Below are 24,833 nucleotides of genomic sequence, written 5' to 3'. Positions count from 1 at the left end.
CTCCACCTTTTTTCTTTAAGAAAAACTCAATTTTGTCACAAGACTGGACAAGTCTCAAAACACCACAACTGATATAACCATCTGCCTAAAATCAAACATAACTTGCAATATCAGTTTTTTCAAGCCTTCAGCAGACATCTAATCTCGGATGCATATCATGCTTAATTACATAATACAAATCATTAAGTAAAACAGGCTAACCTCAAAAATCAGAGACTAAGACTAATGAACACTAAAGAACTTAAAAATTACTAGATTTACAAAAGTATATCCATAAAATAACTATATTAACTGATATGCTAGGTTACATTTTGAGGATAACTAACTAAAGATCCTATTAAAAACAAAATATCATTCATGTAGGCTCTGCACCTTTGTGCCTACTCTGTTAACATTTCCATAAGAAATTACATTAAGAGTTCTATTAAATTTCTTACAGGCAGCAGTTTTCTATATGGTAGGCTAATTTGAATAAAATTTGCAATGTATTGATTGAACTGTAAGCTTAAAAACATGATATTTAAAGATATTTTATACACATATAAAATAATGTTGCTATTTCACCTACAATTCTTTTTTTTTTTTTTTTTTTTTTTTTTGCAGTACGCGGGCCTCTCACTGTTGTGGCCTCTCCCGTTGCGGAGCACAGGCTCCGGATGCGCAGGCTCAGCGGCCATGGCTCACAGGCCCAGCTGCTCCGTGGCATGTGGGATCTTCCCGGACCAGGGCACGAACCCGTGCCCCCTGCATTGGCAGGTGGACTCTCAACCACTGCACCACCAGGGAAGCCCTCACCTACAATTCTTCTGACTATATTTTTGCCTTTCAGTCATACAATGAAATCATAGTCATGAGCTTTGCACAGCACAAAGGCCTAAGTACCAGAGGAAAGAGATTTATTTTAAGCAGCTCAATAAATCCTTGGCTACACAAAATGATCACACACAAAAATTAATATTATGATGCTCTGAAACGATTATTCCAATGGTAATGAAGGGGAGCAGAATATGCCACCCCCAAATATTGCCACTTTGGCATGTGGATTATTTTCAGCTGAAGGCAATCAAAACCCAGCAGACTCAGGAAAAACTTTCACCTCTCCCTTAACTACCTAAAAGAATTCAGATAGGGAACCTGCACCAGAAAGACAGTTATTACCAGAGATAATTTTTTTATTTGAAAGACCTATCTGCATGGCTGGGCAAACTTCTAATTACCAAACATCTACTCTTCTTATCATCCTGTAAATTACTCTCCTCCCCTTGGAAGGCCCAGGCTCCTATCCCATTCCTTAACTCAGGATAGCACAGAAGCTTCAATTGCTCAACTTGCCCTTGGGGCTCATATTTTTATGGGACTCTTACACATAGGAAATTAGTTTTTCTCCTGTGTTAATCTGTCTTATGTCGATTTAATTATTAGACCAGTCAAAAAAGCTAGAAGAGAAGAAGGGAAAACAGTTCTGCCCCTACAGCAAAAAGAGAGTTAACTTCATAACAGTTGGAAGAATTTGGTCTAACTCTCTAGCTGAAATTATACATACTCATGAAAAAAAAAAAAAAAGGTAGTGAGGTTGATCCAAAAAGAGCAGATATTTCTAAAAATATTTCTAACTTTAGAATGTCTTTGCTTTTCACCTGATAATTCACTGTACATCTCTCTGGGTTCACATGAATTTAAAGAGCAAAAATTAACTGCAATCTACTTGGGTCAAAAAGAACAAGTTAAATTTCCAAACTATAGGAAATTTTAAAACTTGAATGAGGGGTTTACTCCTTCCTTCAAGCCATTCTTTCCCAAGAGAAGGCAATCAAAGCCAAAAGCCAACGTGGACATGGATGAAGTTTAAGTAGTCCATTTCATTCAATTGGCAAGGCTTCCCTGAGTGCCTCTGTACAGGAAACTGTGTGAGACTGTTACTCAACATGCTTACAGAATACGGTCAACTAGAGTAGACAAGGTATCAAAGAACAAAGCACAAGGACAAAGCTTCACATCAATTAAAAACAAAATTAAACAATAAATATATAGCAACCTGGAAATTTGATGAAATATACAAAAATGTATACATTATTGTTATGGTGAAAAGGAAATACTGCTATATGTATACAGACAGCTGCATATCTATAGCTATATCGATGATAATAATACAAGCTAAAGTATGCAGTAATTAAAAATGCCGACAAGATTAAAAGTTATCACACTAATAAAATGTATTCAAAATCAACTTAATTGGGCTTCCCTGGTGGCGCAGTGGTTGAGAGTCCGCCTGCCAATGCAGGGGACACGGGTTCGTGCCCCAGTCTGGGAGGATCCCACATGCCGCAGAGCGGCTGGGCCCGTGAGCCATGGCCGCTGAGCCTTCGCGTCCAGAGCCTGTGCTCCGCAACAGGAGAGGCCACAACAGTGAGAGGCCCAAGTACCACAAAAAAAAAAAAAAAAAAAAAAATCAACATAATTAAACAATGATTAAACAACAGTATGCTCGATTCTAAACTTCCACAAGTGTTAAGATGTTGATATTAAGAATATCTTATTTTATATCTCTAAAAATGCCTCTAAAATTCCTCATATTATATCAACTATAAAGAGAGAAAGCTTTGAATTGAATGCCTTGTGCCTACCCAGTTTTTCTAAGGCTTGTATATTGTCATTTTTTAGATTATCCATTCTTTCTTCAGTTTCCTCATCTTCACTGAAATTAGTTTCCTTTTCCACTGCTCCAGTCAGAAAGAGGGCTGGTGTTTTCGGTGGTTCTATCACAGTTCCTAAAATAAGAATTGTTAATTTGAATCACTATCAGATGAAGGCCATATTTAAGTAAGCTTATTCCACTCTATTGTCCCATTTCACAACCTCCTTATAAACTTTTCAGGTAACTTACACATATGATTCCTTTATTTAAAATGCCACTTGTGATAACCACTCAATTCATTAAAAAATATACTTGTAGTATTATTGAAAAGAATAAGGAACTAGGCAATGGGAAGAGAAAAGCAAGGTAAAGTCAGTGACAAAGCAGGAGGAGATGCTTTTCCATATAGCCTTGGGGGTGGGGGGAAGGAGGAGAACACTGGGGGCCATATGCTCTTGCTGCTGTGGTGGGCAGGGAGCAAGGTATGCAGAAGAAGCCGGTTCCCGTTGCTCTGGGCAATCCTAGGTTCTGGCATGACATCATCATGAGTTTTACAAACAACTCTACATAAGTAACCTTGTGAATGGGAAGGAAAGGGGAGAGTATTTCCCTGGTTGCAGAGTTTCCTTCCTTAGCTAAATTGAGTTAAGTAAGCTTTCAATCTCAAGCATGCCAGTCACTATGTATCTCTTAAACACAAGAAAGGTTGAACAAGAATCATTTTAGGTTATTTTTAAATAACCACATGTAACTTATAAAGTATTCTTATCAAAAATATTGAACCTGAATTTAAGGCTCTAGCTCTAGCTCGTAGCTCACAAGAAACATAGGGGATAGAGGAACAAGTCAAATGACACCACAAGGAAACAATCAAATTCTGAATGTACCATTCTAGTGACAAATGGCCAAATCCCTTCAAAAAGTCTATGCCATGGAGGCAGGGGCAAGGGATTCTTCTAGATTAAGAAACCAAAGAAGCATAATACAATGCAATAGGCTCAATGCATAAAAATCAATGATCTTGATTTTATGAGGTTTTTGAGGGGAAGAAATGGAAGTGGAAAAAGGAGCTACGAAAGACATTTGGGAGCAATTGGGAAAATTTAAGTATGTGTTGGGTATCTGATATTAGGGAATTACTATTAATTTTCTTTGGTGTGATAACGATATCATGACTAATTTTAGAAGCTATAACTGAAGTATGTAGGGCTAAATTGTCATGATATCTACTACTCACTCTTAAATGGTTCAGAAAAAAGTAAACAGATGATGCAAACATGGCAAAATGTTAACTGCTGAATCTAAATGGTGGGTTTGTGGGTATCTGTTACATTAGTTTTCAATTTTCCTGTATGTTCAAAAAATTTTATAATAAAAAGTTTAAAAATATAACCAGTTAAAAGTTCCTATGATCTTAACATGACATTTTAAACCACACAGGATTTTTTAGAACATTAATCTCTTGATACACACTAAATGTACAGCCCAGTGCCAGCAAAACAAATGCCAGCCAGAAGCTGCTAATGTAGCTTGGGGAGAAGAGTTACACACTAAACAGTGTGCAGAGTACAAAGCAATACATGATTGGTTGTACGCTACAAGTAGTATACAAACTGGTACACAAACAAGTATATACAAGGTATGCAAATAAGAGTTTAGAGGAGAAAAAGACAGTAAGATTTTAAATGGCAGAGGAAGGTACTGCACAAGAGCTAGAAGCCGTGCAGTTTGTTTCAGTAAAACAAACGTAAATGCTGACTATGAGGAAGGCACACAGAGATGTGTTCAATGGGGCAGGGGACACAGGCATAACCACTCTCCTCCATTATAGTGGCCACACACAAAACAGGTGATTGTAACACGGTGTGATAAATGCTACAGTAGAGTGCTCTTCAAAGGGTGCTAGTGAAACACACAGGAAGTACACCCAAACCATGGAAGAAGTGCAGATTTAGAGTCAAAACCTATCCCAATACAAATTTAAAATGTAGGCACGTCCAGTAAAGAATTACTAATTCGCAGATGACATAGTTCATTTGATACAGCAGACTAAAGCCAAAGGCTCTATCAGAGCTACTAAAAACCATTATAATGGTATAAATATTTATGTAAACCTTTAAGATCAATATAGCATTTGTACATTCTGTACTATTTAGACAATTTTAAATTTCATACACACAATGCAGTTGACAGGGCATCTATCTTTCAGCAGCAGAATTTCCACTACCACATAAAACTTAAAAAGTTCCAACATAGGGACTTCCCTGGTGGCGCAGTGTTTAAGACTCCGTGCTCCCAGTGCAGGGGGCCCGGGTTTGATCCCTGGTTGGGGAACTAGATCCCACATGAATGCCGCGACTAAGAGTTTGCATACCACAACTAAGGAACCGATGAGCCGTAACTAAGGAGCCCACAAGCTGCAACTGAGGAGCCCGCCTGCTGCAACTAAGACCCTGTGCAACCAAATAAATAAATAAATGAAAAATAAAATTTAAAAAAAAGTTCCAATGTAAATACAATTTAATATCAGTTGAAAGCAAACATAACTAGGCTCATTATATCTTCAGAGGAGGGGGAAAAAATGTACTCAACTTTTGACAAATTCTAATGGAATTATTTCTTACCCACTAGTTATATAATTAGTCATTCATTTTATTTTTTTTTTGAACCGTACTTTAATTTATTGGCATTGTCAATCTGTGAACAAGACAGGGTTTTTTTCTTTCCATGAAGGGAGATCGTTTTCAATCTGCCATAACATGTGCCCACACATCTTCACCTTGAACATGCAGCATTTCAAGCTGTAGTCAGGGTAAATTATTCCTTTTACACTTTCACAATTTTTATGCTGCTGCCAGAAGTCTTCTCGGCATTTGCTTTGAATCCTGTCTTCATTGCATCCCTCACTGCTTTTGTACAAATCTGGGAGTATCGGATGTAGCTGAGTCCAGCTTGTCGCCAGTATGTCACCATGATTTCATGAGAGGGGGCACGTCCGGCCACATCGCAAGGACCTGTCAATGTCGGCTCAGCGTGCAGCCGAGCTGCCAGAAGGTCAGGCCTGAGAAGTGTAAGGGGCGGGGCCCCAGACCTGCCAGTCATTCATTTTTTTTAATTTATTTATTTATTCATTCATTCATTTATTTATTTATGGCTGCGTTCGGTCCTCGTTGCTGTGCACGGGCTTTCTTTTTAGTTGCGGTGAGCGGGAGCTACTCTTCACCATGGTGTGCAGGTCTCTAATTAAGGTGGCTTCTCTTGTTGTGGAGCACAGGCTCCAGGTGCGCAGGCCTCAGTAGTTGTGGCACATGGGATCAGTAATTGTGGCTCAAGGGCTCTAGAGTGCAGGCTCAGTAGTTGTGGGACATGGGCCCAGCCGCTCGGTGGCATGTGGGCTCTTCCCGGACCAGGGCTCGAACCCACGTCCCCTGCATTGGCAGGCGGATTCTTAACCACTGTGCCACCAGCAAAGCCCCAGTCATTCATTTTAAATTGAATGTGTTCCCATGGTTGCCAAATTTTGTTGATCTATCTACATTTATAAGTTGATAATTAAAAATTGTCATGCATACAATTATGCATTTGTTCCATGATGAAAATTTACTATTCTTATAATCAAAGTAACATATATTATTTTATAAATAAAAGTGTCCTTGGTAGAAATACATGTTTTATTTTCTCTTGCTATAGCTCACAAAGTAAATCAAGAAATATTAGAATCAAATACATCATTAGAAGTAATATGAAACCTGAAGTTTGCAAAATGTCAAAGCATTAGACAACTGAGAGCCCCTAGAACAAAATGTGGCAAAGCATTATTATTCAAATATAAGAAATAAATGAAATTTGGAAGGTTTTTGGGAAAATGATTTCCATCTCCATTTAGAGAAGCTCTCAGAGCTCAATGCATGTCAGGGTTCACATTCTAACATTTGGACTGGCACGTTATAATAGGCAAAGGAAACTCTTCAAGGCATAAATGAATTGATTCACTTCTCCACTGCTGCTTTTCACAAGGTGGGCAGTTTTTCCTTCCCAGACGTATAGAACAACTTCCATAAATGAGCTGATCTTCCAAACCCAGACAAGGTAGGGGGAGGGACAGAGGAATTAATTACCTCTGTCAGAGGGCCCTTCATGTGGAGAAGCAGATGAGGATGTTTTCCTTCGAACTAGGGTTAGGTGTATCACTTGCCCTGCATTTCTTAACACTTCAACAACATCCTGGTTGGCAAAACCCTGAATATTCACACCATCGACCTAAAACATTAAAAGATACATTAAACAGAAGTTCCAAGTTAGCTACCACTTTTAATTCTGGCAAGGCAGTATAAAATTAGGCAATTCATTTCATCCCCAAAATAATTTGTATTAGACCTAAGAAAGTATTTTTGAATAAGGATGAAAAATTAGTAGTAAAACATGCTGACAAATTTCCTGAGAAACTAGAAAGCAAACTGAAACTTGTATTCCTAAGTCACACATTTAACTTAATAGCCTCAGAAAGGTAGAGGGTCTTAATCTCTGATGCTATTCAAAATTCAAAGTGCCATAAAAGGTGGTCAGTTGTTATACAGAGCTCTCAAGATGTATTACTAGAAGCCATTATTACTAAAAGTGAAGAGGCCATCCAATACTTCACCCCTTTACCATATATCATTATGTGATATTTTCCAGAAGAAACTGATCTCCCTCCATTAGGTTTTCTAGTATTCTGAAAAAGCACATGCAAGAAAGGTATTTACTAATCTCAGTCAAGTCCAATCACACATTCTTAAGTCCATCATGACCAACAGGCCTCCTCGCTCAATCTTCTTCAAGCTAGCCAAACCACTGCTATAGCTTTCCCCCTAATATCTTCTCCAAAGTTTTATCACTCATCTCCAAACTGCCAATCACAAGACATTTCCTAAGCCCAATAATGGAAAAGCCAAGGGTCATGAAAGGTGCTTCCTTAGATGGACTTGAAGGACAAACATTCAAATTATACCAACAAACATTTGTTTCTGTATAAATCAATAAATTAAATGTGTGTGTATGTGTGTGTATACATGCTTCAAAATTATTATGCAAATAAACTGTAGGGCTTCCCTGCTGGCGCAGGGGTTAAGAATCTGCCTGCCAATGCAGGAGACACGGGTTCGAGCCCTGGTCCAGGAAGATCCCACATGCCGCAGAGCAACTAAGCACACGCACCACAACTACTGAGCATGCGAGCCACAACTACTGAGCCTGCGAGCCACAACTACTGAAGCCCGCACACCTAGAGCCCGTGCTCCGCAACAAGAGAAGCCACCACAATGAGAAGCCCACGCACCACAACAAAGAGTAGCCCCCGCTCGCCGCAACCAGAGAAAAGCCCGTGCGCAGCAACAAAGACCCAACGGAGCCAAAAATAAAATAAATTTATAAAAGAAAAAGAAAATAAACTGCAAAATTTAACTAATTTCTACTAAATGGAGGAAATACATGCTTCAAAATTATTATGAAAATAAACTGTAAAATTTAACTAATTTCTACTAAATGGAGGAAATACCAATTACAATCCGAATTGATAAAAGGCAATGATTGCATTCTCAAAAACAAAAAATATCTCAATTTTGTATATACTCAAAATTACTATTAATAGAAAAACTACTTTCACAAAGAGATAAATGGTTCTAGTAAATGGTCTATTAATTGCATATAAAATTAATGAATTTAAAGAACACAAAGAGGTGCTTGAAATGTTTTGTAAGAGAATGCTAGTGCATCTTTCAAATATATGTGTATGTATATTATAATATACATATGTATACAGTATTTTTTTTCCTGCCAATATCATTAGTGTCTCCTTTCTTCACAGGCAGTTAAAAAAAAAAATGAGGATGGACAAACAACAAGGTCCTGCTGCATGGAACAGGGAACTATATCCAATCTCCTGGGATAAACCATAATGGAAAAGAATACTAAAAAATGAAGGTATATATGTGTAAAACTGAGTCACTTTACTGTACGGCAGAGATTGGCACAATGTTGTAAATCAACTTATACTTCAATTAAAAAAATTTCTTTTTAATTAAAAAAAATTTAGGACCATGAGAGTCCAAATTAATGAGATTTCACTGCACTAACAAACTTAATTTTTTAAAAACATTATGAGACTATATTAAGCCATTCCCATTGCATATATATTATAATAATGATAACTTTTTCCCCAACTTGATTCAATTCTAAAACAGAGGGCAGTTACTTACAGCAACTATTTGGTCATTCACTTGAATTTGACCATTGTGGTATGCAGCGCTGCCAGGTATTATACTTTTCACATAAATCCCTGAAGCTTCTCCTACGGTGCACAAAACATATGGAAAAAGGAAGAAAGCTCTAATTAAGCCTTGATTGCAAAATTCACATCAAGAGGTTAATTAGCTAAAGGGGCTGACTGAAGGCTTGATAAATACTATTCTGAATGCAAGCAGAGAAACTGATGGATTATTTCAAACTGTCACCATAACAAGTGACCCAAATTTGAAATGATTTGATTGATGCCTATTTTTGGAAAAATAATCAGTAATGGAACCTTAATGAAATGCATTCCATCAGCTGGAATTCAGGAGAGCTCAGGTTAAGTCTTACTCTCTTCTCTTGGTCCATCTCCCTTCTCACTGCTGACTTGCCATAAACCTTCATCATTTCTCAGCAGCACTAAGACAAGAGGGTCCTAACATGTCTTCCTACATTTAGTTCACTGCTCATGTTAGCTTCTATATATATCATAAAATGTATATAAACATTGTAACTATATAAAAAGTATGCATGCCTATGGGCAAGGGCTGGAAGAAAAGTTAGAAAAAGAAAGACCATAGCTCTGGATGATTTTATATTTTTATCTCAATTTCAAATGAACTTAAAATATTGTCTGTAGAAGGAATATAAACAACAATGGATTCCTATAGCCTACATGATAAAATGTAAATTTCACAGAATCACATTCAAGGACCTCCATAATTTGCCCCAAACTTCTTGTTTTACTTCATTTTCCAACTACCGCTCCAATAAGACAAAAGTCCAGACACACAAGACTCATGATGTTCCACCAAAACTCCAAGTATTTTCTATATTCTATCCCTTTTCTCATTTTTTATTCCTGTCGATCTCAACCCTTCTATCTAAATCCTCCTCCTTTTCCATGCTTAGTACAAATGCCTCTTTCTTTGTGAATTCTCCATTTCCCTCTGTCATAATGAGTCTTTCATCTGCTATATGATGATAGTTTGCTTGCATTTCTGATAACCCATACATTTCATTTATCCTCAAACAACTGACAGTTATTTACATGTTTATCTCCCTGAATAGACTTTTCTTATATTCATTTTTCTACTCCCTCCAAAACTAAGCAAATCAACTGCTCAAAAGTTCCAATGAATGGAATAAAGTGAAAACTATTTTGAAAGACTACATGTTTAAAAAGCATATTGAATTATTAAATGTTCTAGTGTTTGGATTCAACACTTCTCACCCAGCCCTTGCTCCAGTCCCAAAAGCTTCTTTTGAGGGTAAAGAAGTAATATGATTCTTTTCTTATTCAGTAACATAAACATCAAATTTTCTCAGTTATCTATCATTCACTTCATTTTACTCTGCATGTATATCGCTAGGTTTACAACTTGAAAACTTAATGTAATAAAGGTTCATAAACCACAAGTTTATGATTTCTCTAACCAGACAGCATATTAAGAGCTACTCAGTACATTTTTTTTGCAACATTATTATACAATCCATACTTAGCTCTTTAGAACTCATTTAAATTCTGAACCTAAAAATGGTGGCACTTAGAAAAATCTAAAGGTTTGAAAACAGTTATTTCATTAGGCTAAAATAGCACAAGGTGGTCTGACATGAATTTCATTCAGGACTTTGAATACATTAGCACTTTTAATCTTTCCACCTGCTGTAAATATGCAAAATAATAACTTTAAAAAAATTAACTCTCTAACCTTGCAATTTTTAAAAAACTAGAACATTTCATAACTTTAACTTTTCATCTTACTAGCAAATATTTGTGAAAAAGATTTATTTTTCCTTACTGTAGTGATTTCTTATCATAATAGAGTAACTCTTACAGTGAAAGTTACCAAAGCTTTGCATGTTGGAGTTCAGGGAGTATTATTCAGAGATACTTGGGCCATGCATTTATTCTTACAATGTATTCCCTTTATATGAAAGAAAAATAATTCTAATTAAAGCACTTGTTTTATCTTCTTTTGATAAACATAATAGTAATACTTTTTTGACATTCACAATATGAAATATATGCAGTAATCATTTTACTTTATCACATGTAAAATGTCATAGTATGCAACAGTCTCAATATTCAAAATATATCTATCTTAGAAACAAGAGGAGGTACAATTCAAATGTTATATACTATGTTGGATAAATTAAATTCTTTTGTTAATGACTATCAAGCCAGCTACAAAACTACTGAGATAAAACTGTGATTCTCTAATAATTTTTTGTAATTGGTTGCTATTACAGAGTCATGGTTTTATTGTTAAATGTTTAAATTAAAATATGCAGATATTTAATTTTACTCTCTAGAAACCTTAACATCCTTTACAATTATTTCCAAATGTAAAATAGAAATGATTCATTTACCTGTCTGAGCAGTTCCAACATAACCAACAATTCTAATTCCAAGGCTTTGTCCATCTTTTTTAATGAGTTCAACATCATAAGTTTCAAAAAGAGAATTGTCCTGAAAGGAAAAAGTAACTTTAATTATATATAACATTTAGTTATCTAGCTTGTGTACATAGTCAATTTGTGCATGGTTTGTCAGGTATTTTCTGAGCACCTGTGGTACGCAGAATTTTAAGATTGTCTCTATGACTTTTGATCCCTGGTGCCATTCCTGTGTTTATATCACGGAAAAGGGAGATTATCCAGGTAAGCCTAATCTAAGCAGGCACCCTTCAAAAGCAGAGAGTTTTCTCCTATTGATGGCAGAAAGAGAAGTGAAAAAGATTTGAAGCATAAGGACTGGACTTGCGGTTTGAAGAAGGAGGGGTCATGTGAGAAGGAACACAGGGGGACTTAAGGAGATGAAAGAAGTCCTTAGCTGACAGCCATTAATACAGAGACTTCAGTCCTATGGCTACAAGAAACTATTCTGCCAACAATATGATAGAGCTTGGAAATGGGACTGTTCCCAGAGCATCCAGATAAGAGCCCAGCCAGGCCAACACCTTGATTTAGGCTTTGTAAGACTCTAAGAAGAGCCCAGCAAAGCTCACCCAGACTTCAGACCTACAGAACTGTGGACCAACAAAGGGTACTGCTTCAAGCCACTACATTTGTGATCATTTGTTATACAACAAGAGAAAACTAATACAGCCACTTGGAAAAAACTCAGCATAAATTTGTATCTGAAAGAATTTAATGTAAAGAAAAAGTTAGAAACAAATGGTAAGACTAACTATTGTAAGCAAAAAATATTGACCTAAAACTGATTATCATTCTTGTCTTCTAATTTAAAATATTTCTGTAAAAGAGTAAGGTGTCTAAAAACATAAAACCTTGTTTTCAATTCAAAACATTAATAATAGAAAGTAAATAACTGATTGCATCAAATTCTCACTTATCACACAGCTACACTGGTCCCTCACTACAAAGTAGAAGGCTTCAGAAAACCAGAAGAATGAATGGAAAAGAAAATGGTTCTAACTAGTTTGGAGAAGAAAACAAAAATGATTCTAATATCTCTGACAGAAAACTTCCACTCACATGGTTCCAAGTAGGGAAAGGCTTTCCAGAAGACACCAAATGGTTCCTCAAATGAATTTGAAACGTGGCTTCCCACCCCCTTCTCACCATAATCACTTCTCTTTTCTTCTTCCTGGCTTGTCCTTTTAAAAACTATTTCTTTCCTTTTGCCTTATTATCTCTTGATTTAGAGCCTGTGAGATGGTTGGAAAGATCTTGGGACTGAGGGATGGGGGGACCAGATTGAGGCAGTCAAAAGGTACAAACTTCCATTTGTACCTTGTATTATAAGATGAATATGTATTAGGGATGTAATATACAACATGATAAATATAATTAGCACTGTATGTTATGTATAAAAGTTAAGAGAGTAAATCCTGGGTTCTCATCACAAGAAAAAAATTTTTTCTATTTCTTTAATTGTATATGAGGTGATGGATGTTCACTACATTTATTTTGATAATCACTTCATGATGTATGTAAATTAAATCACTAGGCTCTACACCTTAAACTTATAAAGTGCTGTATGTCGATTTTATCTTAATAAGACTGAAAGACAAAAACCAAGAAAAGAACGTGGAATGGACCAGAAAGATCTAAATTCAAACCCCAGCTTTGCAACTTACTACCTATATGACCTTTAAAACAAGTTATTTGGACTTCCATTTCCTCATCTATTAAGTGGATGATAAGACCTATCTTGCAGAATTCTTATGAAAAATTCAGATGACTTAGACAATTCCAAGTGCTTGATAATGATTAATAGTAATGATTATTATATAACTGTAGATTGTTAATAATCAAAATAAATATTAGTATTATTAATGTCTATTCCCTTTGTCCAGTCTGTTCTTATCAGTGATAACACACATACACTGACCAGTATTTACAGTTTCCCCTCCACTACCTGGATATCTGTTCACCAATCTTATGAAATAGAAATGCAGGTATTATTATTCTCCAATTTACAGATAAGCAGCTGAGGCTCAGGGAAGTTGAATGAGTTAACCCTGAGAAACGGCAAAAAAAAGAAAATCAAACTTGTCTAGTGTCTACAAATTGCTCTGCTTCCCTGTTGAGCACTGAGACACAACTCACACCCATGCGACACTTGGAGTGGAAAACATTTCTAATCCTGCAGTAAATCACACCCAGTACTGAATTTACGATGAAAGAGTAATTTGTATACTCACAGAACTAGGGCTCCTGTTGGCCACAGCAGGCAGGGCAACAGGTAAGGCTGCAGGGGTAGGAGGGGCTATGGAAATTTCACCAACTGGGTCTCTTGCAACAAGCATCCTGACAGAATTCCCACAGTTCCTCAGCACTTGTGCAACTTGCTCACTGGTCATTCCCTGCACATTTGTGCTACCAATCTTCAAGATGTGATCCCCTGTCTGGAGTCTTCCATCCTTTAATCCAAGGAAAAAAAAAAAAAAGAAAATTATTATGAGAAATCATTGGTCTAACTTCACTAGTTAATAACAATTCATCAGACCTTGAGTCGTGGCAAAATGGCTGATAAAGAAGCCATCTAAAAATGCTGAATAAAATATAATACTTTTAATGAACAGCTGAATTGGCAACAGAGAAAAGGAAGTCCTTGTAATACAGAAAAAGAAGGGGAGGGGTGGGGGGCACAGGAGGAGAGTTCAAAAGGAAAAGAGCAACCAGATTTTTAAAATGGCCATTTGCTTGAGGGTATCACTTCATGCCTAATGGCCTAGAGCCAGGTAAAAATAGCCACATACATAAGGAAGAGACCTGAAAGCCCTGGGCATCAGGAAAGGAAGAAAGTCAGATCAGAGGCCACCAACAAAAAAGTGAAGAACCCTAAGGGCCGACAAGCCCAGTGACACATTTGAGGAACAGCAAGATGTCAGTGTGGCTGGAAGAGAATGAGCAAAGAGGAGAGTAGTCAAGAACCGATGGGAGGGCTTCCCTGGTGGCACAGTGGTTAAGAATCTGCCTGCTAATGCAAGGGACACAGGTTCGTGCCCTGTCCTGGGAAGATCCCACATGCCTCGGAGCAACTAAGCCCGTGCATCAAAACTACTGAGCTTGAGCTCTAGAGCCCACGAGCCACAACTACTGAGCCCACGTGCCACAACTACTGAAGCCTCCGCGCCTAGAGCCCGTGCTCCGCAACAAGAGAAGCCACGACAATGAGAAGCCACGACAATGAGAAGCCCGCGCACTGCAACGAAGAGTAGCCCCCGCTCACCGCAACTAGAGAAAGCCTGCGCACAGCAACAAAGACCCAACACAGCCAAAAATAAATAAATAAATTTATTTAAAAAAAAAGAATCGATGGGAGCATTACCAGGGGGTCAGCAGTATAGAGCATCTGCTCTGAGCCAGGGGGAAGGGAAGTCATTGGAGGGTTTTGAGCAGTGGAGTGACATGATCTGACTTATTTTTAACAAGAGCACTCCAGCCTCTGTGCTGAAAATAAACTACAGGAGAGAAAACAGTAGAAGCAGAGATACCAGTTGGGAGGCTAATGCAATAATCTAGAAAGAGACAACAAGAGCCTGGACTAGGTTAGCAGTTGGGGTGCTGAGAAGTGAGATTCTAGATGTATTTTTAATGAACTGTCAACAGGCTCTGCTGATAGCTTCTACATGGGGTGTGAGGGGAAAATGGAATCAAAACTCTAAGGTTTTAGCCTAAGCAGCTGGAAAGACAGAGTTGCTACTGAGACTAAAAAAAAAAAAAAGACTACAGAGGAACAGGTGTGTGAGAACAGAAATCAGGAGTTCAGTTTTAGAGATGTCTAGTCTGAGATGCCTATTAGACACTGCAAGTGGATATATCAGATACGCAGCTGGATATACAAGTCTGGAGTTCAGGAGAGAAGTCCAGACCACACATTTAAATTTGGGAGTCATGAGCATATAGAAGGTATTTAACATCATGACTCTGGATGAGTTTAGAGGAAGGATATGCAATCTTCTGTTTCTTAAGCTGGTGATATATATATATGGGTAGTCATTACTATTATTATTATTATTATTTAAAACAGTCTATTTCTTAAACTAGATTATAGGTACATTGGTGATTATTATTATTATTATTTAAAATGTGCACAGACATTATATATACTTCTATATGTTTGTATATTTCACTCATGGAAAAGTTTAAAACATAATACATCAAAAGGTATATCAGGGGCTTCCCTGGTGGCACAGTGGTTGAGAGTCCGCCTGCCGATGCAGGGGACACGGGTTCATGCCCCAGTCCAGGAAGATCCCACATGCCACGGAGTGGCTGGGCCCGTGAGCCACGGCCGCTGAGCCTGCGCGTCCAGAGCCTGTGCTCCGCAACGGGAGAGGCCACAACAGTGAGAGGCCCACGTACCGAAAAAAAAAAAAAAGGTTGACTGAATTGACCAAGATCACAAAGCTAATAAGTGGCAGAGCCAAAGTTCAACCCAAGCTGTCTCACTGAAGACCTGTTTTTATTTAGTCATTTGTCTTATACTTTGATATCTCCAAAGTAGTATCAGTAGATAATAAATATACTGTTTCCTATTCTCCAAGAAATTTCCTATAACTGTCAAAAGGCTTGAAATAAAATGAAGATGAAAATAGATATTTTGCACCTGGGAGAGAAAGACAACCTGAGAATAGAGCCATGACCACTGGGCTAGTACAGTTCTAAGCTTCATACTCCTGGCTCCGGGAGGTACCATCTGTAAGTTCCAGATGGACCTCAGAAGAAAAAAAGTGGAAAGTAAGGAAGGGAGGGAGGGAGGGAGGGAAAGGAGCAAAAGAGAGAGGGCCTTAAAACTAAGTCTATTGCCCATCCTTCCTTTTCTCCAATTTTGCAGAAATCTGTATGAAAGAAGGTGTTAGATCAAAACAGGGAGTAGAAAACTATATGCTTTGTTGTGAATTCTGCAGAAGGCATTAGAAGCTACTGCGAGCAAAGAGGAGCCGTGAAACAGAAATACAATTCAAGTCAGAAACATTTGGAAAGACTTAGAAAAGAAATAGATGCAAGGAAGAAATTACTGTGGAAAAAGGAACAAAGAATTGCTGGATTTCTACTTTAAGCATTGATAATTTGATGTTCTATTTTTATCAATGCAACAAACTTGAAACAAAACAAGCAACTACTTAAGAGACAGTCAAGTGTTCATGATGAAAAATAAGGGTAAGATGTCTCTGTGAATAAACCGTTCTTGAACAGAATTTTGGCCTGACCACAGAATAAAGAATATGATGAGTGTTTTCATACTTGGCTTGGACAAAGGACATTTCACTGTAAGTACAGAGTCACCTCCTAAGCACTGTTTTTTTCCTATATTACCTCAACTCATTTAAAATGATGTAGATAATTTGCACCTGTCACTGAAAGTCACATTTTCTTATTCCAGAAAAACAGGTGTTCTAAGGAATTCATAAGTGCAAAACAATCATAATCAGATTGATAGGAAAGACACCAAAATGACAGCTAGCTTTTGAAAGTCCAGCAGCCCCAAACATTGCATTTTACTGATAACTTCTGATCAATATTCTCCTTTCATAATCTGTCTACTGTGGAAGGAAATTAAAAGGTATAGAGTCCTTTTTATTCTTTAACAGAAATCGTAAGTCAATGATAGCCAACAAATAGCTATGCCAAGATTCAAAGTCATAGCATGCTAATCCAACAGTGAAATACAAAAGTTTATTAACCCATAGATTCTTTCAAAAGAGAAAAAATTATGCATACGGGAAAAGATAGTATGGAAGGCAAAAAATTAAAATAGCTGATGTAACAGCGTAACACACTATTACAGTGAAAACACTATCATTCATATCGTATTTTTAAAAAAAAAAATACTTTAATCCAAGTTAGCAGTTATTGGCTAAAAAAAACATTTATTACTCTGCACATTTAAGTTCTCTGATAGGCTGTTGTAGATGATAATTTCAATTCAAAAAATATTTGAAAGCCTAAAGGATTTCAGGCTTGAGCTACAAAAGAAAGAAATCAAATTTGTTTCTCTGAAAATTAAAAAATGGCACCAAATACTTCCACAACTCAGAAAATGAAATTATTACCACTTCTGATTCCAGGCCATTTCTATCACTGGTCTTTAATCAAAAGGCAAAAGAGAAAAACAAATACCCTATGCTAACACATATATATGGAATCTAAAAAAAAATAAAAAATAAAAAAATGGTTCTGATGAACCTAGGGGCAGGACAGGAATAAAGACTCAGATGTAGAGAATGGACTTGAGGACATGGGAAGGGGGAAGGGTAAACTGGGATGAAGTGAGAGAGTAGCATTGACATATATACACTACCAATGTAAAATAGATAGCTAGTGGGGAGCAGCTGCATTGCAGGGGGAGATCAGCTTGGTGCTTTGTGACCACCTAGAGGGGTGGGGAAAGGAGGGTGGGAGGGAGATGCAAGAGGGAAGGGATATGGGGATATATATATATGTATAGCTGATTCACTTTGTTATACAGCAGAAACTAACACTGTAAAGCAATTATACTCCAATAAAGATGTTAAGTAAATAAATAAACAATAAGAATGCACATTAAAAAAAAGAAAAGAAAAAAATAAATAAATGTCAACCTCATGGCAAGTCTCAGGTTTGAATCTCCAAAGGAAAATAATCCTAATCCTGTATTTTGACCAAAAATCAGTAGATGGATAACTTAGATCCTTGGCTAGTTTGATTTGGTATTCTTTTATCTTGACTTCTAGTAAGAATATTGCAAGGCTTTTATAAAGATATAACTTATATTACTAGAACCATAAAATTGCTCTTTGCCGCAAGGAATTACAGGTACTAAGTATAAGTACATCTATCCTATCCTCATATTTCCAGAGCCCTCATCAATGATTTTTAAGGATAAGGAAAATACCAGTTTACAGACACACTCAAAGCAAAATTACTGGGAATAACCAGCTGTTCAGTGGCCCCAAGCTGGGTCTTTATTATTCTAGACTAAAAATTCCTCATAGGGCTTCCCTAGTGGCGCAGTGGTTGGGAGCCAGCCTCCCGATGCAGGGGACACGGGTTCGTGCCCCGGTCCAGGAGGATCCCACATGCTGCGGAGCGGCTGGGCCCGTGAGCCATGGCCGCTGAGCCTGCACGTCCGGAGCCTGTGCTCCGTGACGGGAGAGGCCACAACAGTGAGAGGCCCACGTACCGCAAAAAAAAAAAATTCCTCGTAGTCCACGCCTACTCTCCAATCCTTGGTTGGTTCGATTCCTTCTTAGTATTAAAGGTTACTAGATAGGTAACAGGACTCATGTTATAATTGTCTGATACCCAAAGTCAATAATTCATGAAAACTTTTAAGTAGGTTGTGCTTTTTTTTTTTTTAATTAAAATGCTGTTCCATATTAAAACGTGGTTAGTTTGTCTCACAAATGTTTTCCCTCAAGAAAACCGCCATACTTCAGTACATGACAGAAGTGCTATACGGTACATCCGATTTTGTCACATGGTATTAAAAAGACATGGGCTTAAAGGTCATATTTACTTAAATTCGTTTTTATTGCACTTTCTTAAGTGAGACTGGCATTGTTGCTGTTGCAGTAGCAAGCACATGTGGAGAAGAATGCAATGACTACTAGTACAGTTGTGTGCCACTGCCTTGTTTCACACGAAGCCACCAGCAGGATTAGCCTACCACTGCTTGTGTGTCATCAGTGCAAACGTCAACATGGTGAAAGGGCTAATACATCTTAGTATTATTATGTAAGTTGTTTTGATCTTGTACACCCCCTGCAAAAGACTCAGGGACCCACAGACAAAACTCTGAGAGCCATTATGCTAAATAAATACACTTAGCTGCTGAAAGGATAATAGGAATAGCTCCACCTTGTATAAGGTAGAGCAAGCTTTTTCTTTTTTTTTTTCTTGGCCTGGCCGCATGGCTTGCGGAATCTTAGTTCCCTGACCAGGGATCGAACCTGTGCTCCCTGCAATGGAAGCACGGAGTCCTAACCCAAGGTGGAGCAATCTTGACTAGAAATAGAAAGCTGAGGAACTTGCCTCAAAGCTGCATGTGCACAGCAAGTTCATTTTTACTTTATATGTTTTTTAGAAGGGATAAATTTTACATGTGACTAGACATTAATCAGTAAAATTTACAAATCATTCTGATTATCATGGACAGTCTATATAATATGAACTCATTACTGTATTAAGTAGCTTCCAATTTCTAAACTACTTTTAAAAAACTCAATGTAGTATTTAACATTTTCTTCAACGTAAAACTAAGCAGAAACAGCTGATAAGTTTTAAAATGGCCCACTTTCACTTTGAACACTGCTAAATAATGAAGGGTAGTATTTTTATTTATAATGCCAGAAATTTGTAATTCTAGTGAAATTTACCACAAACAATATTGAGATAAAAGTTTGTAATCACTGTACCATCTGATTTTAACATTTAGGACCTTGAAAGATACACTGGGAGAAAATAATATAGATATTCAGAATACAATACCCATTAATGATTCCTTTCAATAAAAAATATTGTCTTTTGATAGAATCAAGATGACTGTCAATCACAGGCCAAAAAAAAAAGAAAACCACCCCCAAAAATGTTGATTTAGGAGCTTTTTAAAATAAAGCAGAGTGAGTGTATATTAACAGTTATAGAAAAAAACATTTTTAGCTATACTTAAATTCTGGTCATGGAAACATATATCCTAGTAACCCATGTTATAAAATTACATTTCAAGCCATACAATTTAAATTGTATAAAACCAAAATTAAATCAAAGAAGGTCAACTTACTCGATCTGCTAATCCTCCAGGAACTATAGTCCTCACAACTACACCACTCGATTTTCCTCCAACTATTCCAAAACCTAATCCAGAGCCATCATTAATCAGCTCAACATCTTCAATATGGCCCCAATGAACCTACAAGTTAATAGCAAGTAAGAAGAAAAGTGTTAGCAAAGCATATACATTCATCGCTTACCAATACAGTAATTACTAAGGTAACAGGTAGACAAAAAATTTAATATTCATACAATTAATCAAGTCAACTTTCTAGAGGCTCAGAGATACGTAAAGATGATCATATGGTCCCTGCCTTTACAGATTTTATAATCCGGTAGAGACATAAACTAAAACATAAACAATTAAAATATAAGACAGAATATTGGACCACAGGACACTGTAGCTCTAAGAGGACAGAAACACACTGTCTCACTCCCCAGTCTATGCCTGATACCTAGCACAGTGCCAAGCACCTAATAGGAACCAATAAATATGTGTTTATCTGAATTAAAAGAGAATCATAAAATATTATAAAGATGAGAGGAATGTAGAGACAAGAGGTCAAATCCAATGAAAACTTAGGGAAAGCTTCAAGGAGAAGGTAGCATTTTAATTGCTCTACAGAGAAAAAAGACATTCAAGCAAAAGGGAAATTTAAGAGCAAAGCTAGCCTCAGATAAGTGGGAATAACTGAAGGTTTTAGAAGAGGGAACGACAGGAATAAAGCAGTGGTTTAGAAAGATTAATCTAGCAGCAATGTGAAGCATGCGATTGTGAGGACACAGAGTGACCAGAATAACTGAAGAGACTCTGATAAAGGAGAGGAAAGGTAGGCCTAACTGAAGATATTAGCAATAGGATTATACAAATCAGACTAAGAGACATAAGCATTTTTCCTCTAATAGCAGGCTCCATCAGAAGTATGCATTAAATTCACATAATGCGCCTGCAGAGCAAAAGTCTCCCCCTCAAGACATTAGGGCATACTTATTACTTAGTTCTTCTATTACACTAAATTGGAAAGTTACTATGCAATGTTAAAATAACCAGAGATATTGGGACTATTTAATAAATTCACACCTGGAACAATACCTAGTATCCAGGAAGCAACAATGTTTGCTAAAAATGCCTAAATTAGGGACAGCAATTAATATTCATAGAGTAATTATTCTGCCCTAAGCACTGTGTTTAGCTCTTCACATGTATTCTCACTTAATCCTCACATCTCTGTGAACTAGAAACTGTTATTAGTTCCAAGCAACAGATGAGAAAACTGAGGTATGGAGAAGTCAAGGCATCTGCCCAGTAAGACTCACTTACGAAGTAAGAAGTGGACCTCAACCCACCTTAGCCTGACTCCAGAGCCCTTGTTCTTAACCACTATGTTAAGCAACTTCCCACTTTGTTCATTCTATTTATATGTAAATTGTGCTATATAAATATTACTGATTACAACAGGGAAAATGTCTATACATTAGTGTTGTGACCTTGTACTGTACCCAGTCTATTTTTTCTTTTGTCCAATGAATGGAAATTAAATAAATCAGCTAGCACTTAGTGTTATAAGAAAATAAGATTTATTAGCTTGCATTTTGAAGATGCAGGCCAAAATCCGTAAAATGTTACAAAGCAAGTTTAAAGACTCCCAAAGGAACATAAACTTTTATTCTTTTAAATTGTTCAGTATACACCCTTACATGAAAAGAAGAAAAACTTCTATAATTGTGCAGTATCCATAATTTAGTCATAAACACCCAATTTAAAAAAATGTTTTGAAACAAATAACCAAATCTTAATTTTAAAACTCAATAGTAAATCTCTAATAAAAACTCCCAGCTTAATTAAGTGATTACATCACCAAGGAATTCCTTCCTTCACCAAATTATACCCAATACTACAATCTGCCCCCTATATTAAATAATAATCTTAAACAAGGAGAATCATAGGACATTGAAAAAACAAAACAAAACCCCCCATGAAATATCTTGTTTAACATGCTAATGCTGCATTTGGAGATATAATCATCTTTCTTGAACTATGACAAATAAAACGACATTTTCTAAATGTCTTTACACTTCTTAAAATCAAAGGCGTAATTCAAAATTAAGTGTTTTTCCAAATTTGCAACTCACTGTTTCAGGCAGATTTGCATCAGTTAGGCTGGTAGAAGTGCTGCTTTTTGTGTGGACTGGTTCCCTGGCCACAACCAGATGCAAAGATCCAGTGGTTTGTTGTAACAATGCAATTGCTTGCTGGTGGGAAATGTTCTGATCCAGTGGTGTGTGATTAATAGCCAATATTTGGTCATTTTCCTTTAACCTTTGATCCCTTGATGAAATAAGAAAATTTTAAGTGACATAATAGCCTGACTCTTAAAATCTACTATTCAGGTAGTTTATATATTATGGTATTACTTCACTTAGTACATTTATTGAAATATTTAATTGTATAATATAAAAGAGCTCTTCAGACTGCTTTTCATTAAAGCACTTATTAACTAATTAACCAATTAAGTAGTGCATCCCTACACACACACATTTTTTTTTTTTTTTTTTTTTTGCGGTATGCGGGCCTGTCACTGTTGTGGCCTCTCCCGTTGCGGAGCACTGGCTCCGGACGCGCAGGCTCAGCGGCCATGGCTCATGGGCCCAGCTACTCGGCGGCATGTGGGATCCTCCCGGACCGGGGCACGAACCCGTGTCCCCTGCATCGGCAGGCGGACTCTCAACCACTGCGCCACCAGGGGAGCCCCACACACACATTTTAAAAGCCACATGGCTAGAAAAATAAGCAAAAACAATGTATAGGGCCCTGTTGCTAAGGTTTTGCAAGTATGGACATTGTCCTCATTGTGGCACCAAGCCTGTACTCCTGAGCCCCTTCCAATCTGACTTCTGCATGTACCATACAGGGCTATACGTTCACCAATAACCTCCTCTCTAACAGATTCATCCCATCCCATCCCCATTGTCCTTTACTTCATCCCATCCCCATTGTCCTTTACTTCCCCATTGTCCTTTACATTTGTCAACAGAGGCCAAACTCTCCATGAAAATCAATAGAGATTATTTCCAAATCTGTATCTGAGCCCTTCTCTCTGTCCCAATCACAAATTTCCCAACTGCTAACCAATATAAAAAGGATTTTTTAAATGAAATTTTTAAAAGAAATTAGCAAAATCTTAAGAAAAAAAGTACTATTATAGTTAATATTTACTGAGCACTTATTATGAGCTAGGAAGTGTGCTAAATGCTTTATAGGCATTATCTCCTTTATTCCTCACAATCACCTTTTAAAGTACTTGGTTAAATTTGACCTGCAAAAAATTAAAGCAAGCTTAGCATCTTATCTAAGTAGTCTGACTCTAAACCATACTCTTTAACTTCTTAAAGTGCATACTAAGAGTAGGATTTACTCTAGTTTGCTGTATTTGACCTCATTATCTCCTATACACCCCTCCAGCTCTTCCTGTTTCTTCATTATCACCACAATTCTTTCTTATCTTTCTTTATCTCTCTTGCACCACCATCTCCTCCTTTCTATTCCCAATGTCAACCATCCAATTGAGATCCTTATCTGAATACCTAAAACCTAATTTGTAAAATTCCTCAAGGTTTATTTTTCTAGGCTCTCTTCATGCTAGTATTCCCCAACTGGAAAGTATATAATGATTATCTATAGTTGTTGACCAGTAAGGAGAGAGTCAAAGGAAAGTAAACAAACTCTTGTTATGACTATTTTATAAAAGAATATCTTTAACCTTCAATATAAAAAAATCTCCCTGAGAAGGGATTCATCTCAGAACAGAGAAGTCTAACTCATAAATTTAGAATTATGAAAATTCCATTATATTGTCCTTATTTTTTCTCAGGTCACAGCAGATTCAGCAAAACTTTATCATGGACCAGAATTTGGTTAACTTCTGGCCTCGAGGACACAATGTAAACTTGGTTGGTATTCAAAGGTCTCTACATTTGGCCCCAAAGTACTCTTCCAACTTGGCTTCCTCCCTATATAAACCTCTTTTCCAACTATCCTGATTTACTCTTTCCCTCTCAAACATGTCTGGTATTTCCTGCTTTTGTGTAAATGGTTTTCTCCATCTCTAAAACCCTTCCACTCTGCTCAGCCAAATTCAATCCACCCTCCACGTTGCAACTGAGTGTCTCGTCTCTGTCTCTCTCTCCCTTCATCACTCACCTCATTATCATGGTGCTCTGAGCCCTTATTTATCACTCACTGAACATCCATTTATACTAAGTATGCTGTCCACAGAGCTAACTATATCCTTCCCTGTTAGATTTTAAGTTTTCTGAGGACAGGGATTCAGACATTTTAGATTCTTCTTTGGAACTAACAAGTTGGATATTTCAATTTTTATGCCAAAATTGTAGGTGGCTCTCACAATAGACCATGTTGCATTAAAAATCTTGCTTATATATCTTTTTATGACTATTAGGAGAGGCTTATGTTATATTAGAAAATAAGAATGATATAAAATTGCATATATTCTAAGACATTGTCTTTATAAAAAGAAAACATTCTAGGGAATTCCCTGGCTGTCTAGTGCTTAAGACTCCGCACTTTCACTGCTGTGGCCCAGGTTCAGCTCCTGGTTGGGGAATTAAGATCCCACAAGCTGCACAGCATGGCCAAAAAAAAAAGAAGAAGAAAAGAAAAGAAAAGAAAACTTTCTAGGGA

The 24,833-nt window shown here is 37.1% G+C and overlaps 2 protein-coding genes across 2 annotated transcripts in view; both read right to left on the bottom strand.

The window, feature by feature from the left end:
- PATJ (PATJ crumbs cell polarity complex component) overlaps positions 1 to 24,833 on the bottom strand; it is a gene marked incomplete at its 3' end in the record, with an annotated part of 366,093 nt that overhangs the window by 321,891 nt on the left and 19,369 nt on the right. Inside the window, exons 6-12 of the mRNA XM_079698741.1 lie at positions 22,265 to 22,460; positions 20,142 to 20,270; positions 13,576 to 13,794; positions 11,276 to 11,375; positions 8,872 to 8,963; positions 6,754 to 6,895; positions 2,625 to 2,768 (exon numbers count right to left, since the gene is read on the bottom strand). Coding sequence (XP_079554867.1) covers positions 2,625 to 2,768; positions 6,754 to 6,895; positions 8,872 to 8,963; positions 11,276 to 11,375; positions 13,576 to 13,794; positions 20,142 to 20,270; positions 22,265 to 22,460 — 1,022 coding nt within the window. The remainder of the gene's footprint in view (positions 1 to 2,624; positions 2,769 to 6,753; positions 6,896 to 8,871; positions 8,964 to 11,275; positions 11,376 to 13,575; positions 13,795 to 20,141; positions 20,271 to 22,264; positions 22,461 to 24,833) is intronic.
- LOC307049289 (ATP synthase subunit epsilon, mitochondrial-like) lies at positions 5,350 to 5,769 on the bottom strand. The gene has a single exon (XM_079698744.1). It carries the CDS (start codon positions 5,735 to 5,737, stop codon positions 5,462 to 5,464), a length of 276 nt encoding a protein of 91 aa, XP_079554870.1. The 5' UTR covers positions 5,738 to 5,769; the 3' UTR covers positions 5,350 to 5,461.

This window comes from Hyperoodon ampullatus (genome assembly GCF_949752795.1).
Source record: "Hyperoodon ampullatus genome assembly, chromosome: 2".
Classification (NCBI taxonomy): domain Eukaryota; kingdom Metazoa; phylum Chordata; class Mammalia; order Artiodactyla; family Ziphiidae; genus Hyperoodon; species Hyperoodon ampullatus.
Note: the sequence above shows the minus strand (reverse complement) of the source record. Positions and strands in the feature narration are given on the sequence as shown.

Excerpts from the sequence above, each read along its gene's own strand:
- LOC307049289 (XM_079698744.1), bottom strand. The coding sequence starts at position 5,737 with ATGACTGGCAGGTCTGGGGCCCCGCCCCTTACACTTCTCAGGCCTGAC.